The sequence below is a fragment of the Phalacrocorax aristotelis genome, chromosome 1 (assembly GCF_949628215.1).
Source record: "Phalacrocorax aristotelis chromosome 1, bGulAri2.1, whole genome shotgun sequence".
Lineage (NCBI taxonomy): Eukaryota > Metazoa > Chordata > Aves > Suliformes > Phalacrocoracidae > Phalacrocorax > Phalacrocorax aristotelis.
This window is the reverse complement of record NC_134276.1, coordinates 144,153,077-144,156,056: the sequence shown is the minus strand read 5'-3', so window position 1 is coordinate 144,156,056 and position 2,980 is coordinate 144,153,077. Positions and strand designations below refer to the sequence as shown.

Genomic DNA, 2,980 nt, shown 5'->3' with positions numbered 1-2,980 from the left:
CTCCCCGCCGCCAATCGCGTCCTCCCTCCCTCCCACCGCCCCGCCCCGCCCCGCCCCGCGGCGCGGCCGGGCGAAGGGCGGTGTCTCGCGTTACGGCTTTGCCGTAAAGCGGCGCTAGCGGGGCTTGCGGCGCGACGTGGAGCTGGTGAGGCGCTGACCTTTCCCTTCTACCCCCGCCTCGCCGGGCCCGGCCGGGCAGGGTCCCGTCCCGTCGGTTCGGGGGTCGTCGTGTGCGACCGCGGGAGGGCCAGCGGTACAGGGCAGGGCGCCCCGCGGGCCGAGCCGGGCGAGGCGGCAGCCCCGGCCCCGCCGGGCCTCCCGGGGGCGGCCGGTTCCCCCAGCGCCGCCCCCGCTGCTTCCCCTGACAAAAATAAAACCCGGGTCACTTCGTTACTAACTTTTTTTTTTTATTTGGTTACCTCATGTTCTGGCAGTATGGGCCGGCCTCGATTCGTAACGCGCTTAAACGGTTTCAAAGAAAGCACAGTTTACGAGCGCGAAAGTTGGAGGAACTCCTACAGTTTTGTCCTCATCTATATGTATATATTTGCCCCTGTGCGTACGTAGATATCAATGTTTCCTCAGCAGGCGACAGCCAAAGCAGAAAACCGCCAGCCCGTGAGAGCAGCCGCTGAACAGCACAGAGACAAGTGCTGGAGCAGCCCGGGGGCCCCGGAGGCTTCTCGGTTTATGCTTGAGGTTGAGATGAGGGCAGCGGGAAGAGAAGGAGAAGCTAAGTGGAAACAAAAACTAAAAGCAGCCAAAAAGCAGAAGAGACGGGGAGTAGAGCCAGAAAGTAAGAGAGTTGGAGCAAGCAGGGCTCAGTAAGATAAAGGGGTCTGGTTAGAAACTGTGCAGGTCCCAGGGAGGGTGAGGCTGGGGTTCACCCACTCCTGCAGAAGGCTAATGTCAAACTGGTTATTCTTCAGGTAAAAAAAAAAAATCAGACGAGAATAGAGAGTTCACTGAAATGGGAGGATGGCCAATTCTTTAAGAGGTGAAGTGTTGAATCTGTACAAAAATGTAAGTGTCTTAAGTGCTGCGAGCACTCTCCTTAACTAGACAAAACCCTTTCACTGCACACTCAATCTATTAAGAAAAAAATAAATCATCTTTTTTTTTTTTTAAGCTGCTGTACCTTGGAAGGGAGTATCCCAAAGGAGCAGACTACTTTAGAAGCCGTTTGAAAGCAGCTTTTCTAAAAAACAAAGATGTGAAAGATCCTGAAAAAATTAAGCAACTAATTGCACGAGGAGAATTTGTTATAAAAGAGTTGGAGGCTTTGTACTTTCTCAGAAAATACAGAGCTCTGAAACAGCGCTACTACAGTGACGACAATAAGTAACCAGTGGTAATGACTCTGCCTGTAACAATACAAATCCATAAAAATAAACAATAAAAGAGCTGTAACCTCAGAAGAAATGAAACGTAAATCCTTCCAACCCATCTAGAGTACAGCTTAGGACCTTGCTTCCCCTTAAGCAGGCGCATGAAGGATTTGGGGTTTGTATTACATGGGTAATAGGTTTTTCTCAACTACTTTTGACCTCCTTCAACTAAAACTGCATGTACAAAATCAATTTTGCAGGAAGTAGTGGTAAATGCTGCTGTTCTCTTTCACTTCGATATGCATCTTGGAACAGATAGCTACGCTTGTATTTACCCGAGTGCCGTGTGTTTGAAGGCTGACTCAAGACACTGCTTCTCTTGGTACCTAGAAGATTAATCTGGTTTTATGTGTCTTCTCCATTTTATGATTCATTTCTAGCATAAATGAGCAACTTCTCAGAAGTAAAATAAATTCTTAAAGATTTTAAGTACATCTGCTGAATGTGCAAGAGTCACGTTGGCAGGCTGGCGGAGGCGTGCTCTTACTGTGTCAGACGACTGCTGGGTCAGGAAAGGGGTGAATTTCAACAACAGCAGTTTAAGCACTTAAACCCTGAAGACGACTCCTGCTACTACTGATTTCTGATGTTGCGTAACCGCTGTAGCAGGAATACAGAACTTGATCCTTTGCCCTGGAAGGTTGCTCCGTGGCTAGCTCTGTAGACCCTGGCTCGACTAGCACAAACTTGTGCCAGAACCGATACTCCGCACATACCAGGGTTGGTTGGTGTTTCTGCCCACCACCCCCGCCAAGAACTAAGTGACACTGGCGATAGAACAGAAATAATCTTTGAAATACAGGTAAGTAATCGCTGTAGGAGAACTGGTGGCAATAGCAAGTCTTCGCATGCATTAAGAACAGAATAAGAAATCAAGAAACAGAATAAGAAAAGAAAATGATGGCAAATTAGACAGTACACTACCTTGTGTTGAAATGTATGTGCTTCAGTTTCCAGCACTGCGTTGATGTGAAAAACGGTCCTTCCACATCAACTTAACTCCTCTACAATATGGTGGTTAAACCTCTATGTACAAAATTTAACCTACCCTTCTCAATAACTGATAGAAGATTTATCTACACATGGTAACGGGGCCAAAGTGTAAGTTCATAGAACAGCAGCAGGTTCATGCCTTTTCCCCCCACAGGGCAAAACCAGTACTAAAGAATGTCTTTCATATTTTCTGTAAGTTTGTGGGAGGCTTTTGATAGAAGAAAACAAACGTGCACCTGGGAAAGAACCCAGAATCTGTTCAGTGTTTTAAACTCATAGCCTAATTCAAATCAAGTTTGCTGTTAGACAAACAAAAACAAGTTCCCTGGGGTGTGACTGAAGGCGGTACAGCCCAAGCAGCACACACCTGTGAGCAGGAAGCACAACCTCACCTGAAGTGGGGCTCCGCTCATGGCACAGTCCAGCGTGCAAAAGCAGCACGGACTAGAGGAGGTAGATCCGTACGAGTTTGTCCTAGCGGGGTGGGAACACCCATGAGCAAAGGCAAGGGCTTTGTGACAGGGAGCGAGAAGTACAAGAAATAAACTGAGAACAACTACCAAAAGCATGCACTTCACGGGATGCTCCGATACAGAGGT

At 48.1% G+C, this 2,980-nt stretch overlaps 1 protein-coding gene across 1 annotated transcript; it reads left to right on the top strand.

Annotated features, from left to right (window-relative positions):
* The first annotated feature begins 96 nt into the window (after positions 1–96).
* ETFRF1 (electron transfer flavoprotein regulatory factor 1) lies at positions 97–1,820 on the top strand. The gene is made up of 3 exons (XM_075113795.1): positions 97–145; positions 930–1,023; positions 1,130–1,820. The coding sequence occupies exons 2-3, from the start codon at positions 979–981 to the stop codon at positions 1,343–1,345; spliced, it is 261 nt and encodes an 86-aa protein (XP_074969896.1). The 5' UTR covers positions 97–145; positions 930–978; the 3' UTR covers positions 1,346–1,820.
* Positions 1,821–2,980: the final 1,160 nt, after the last annotated feature.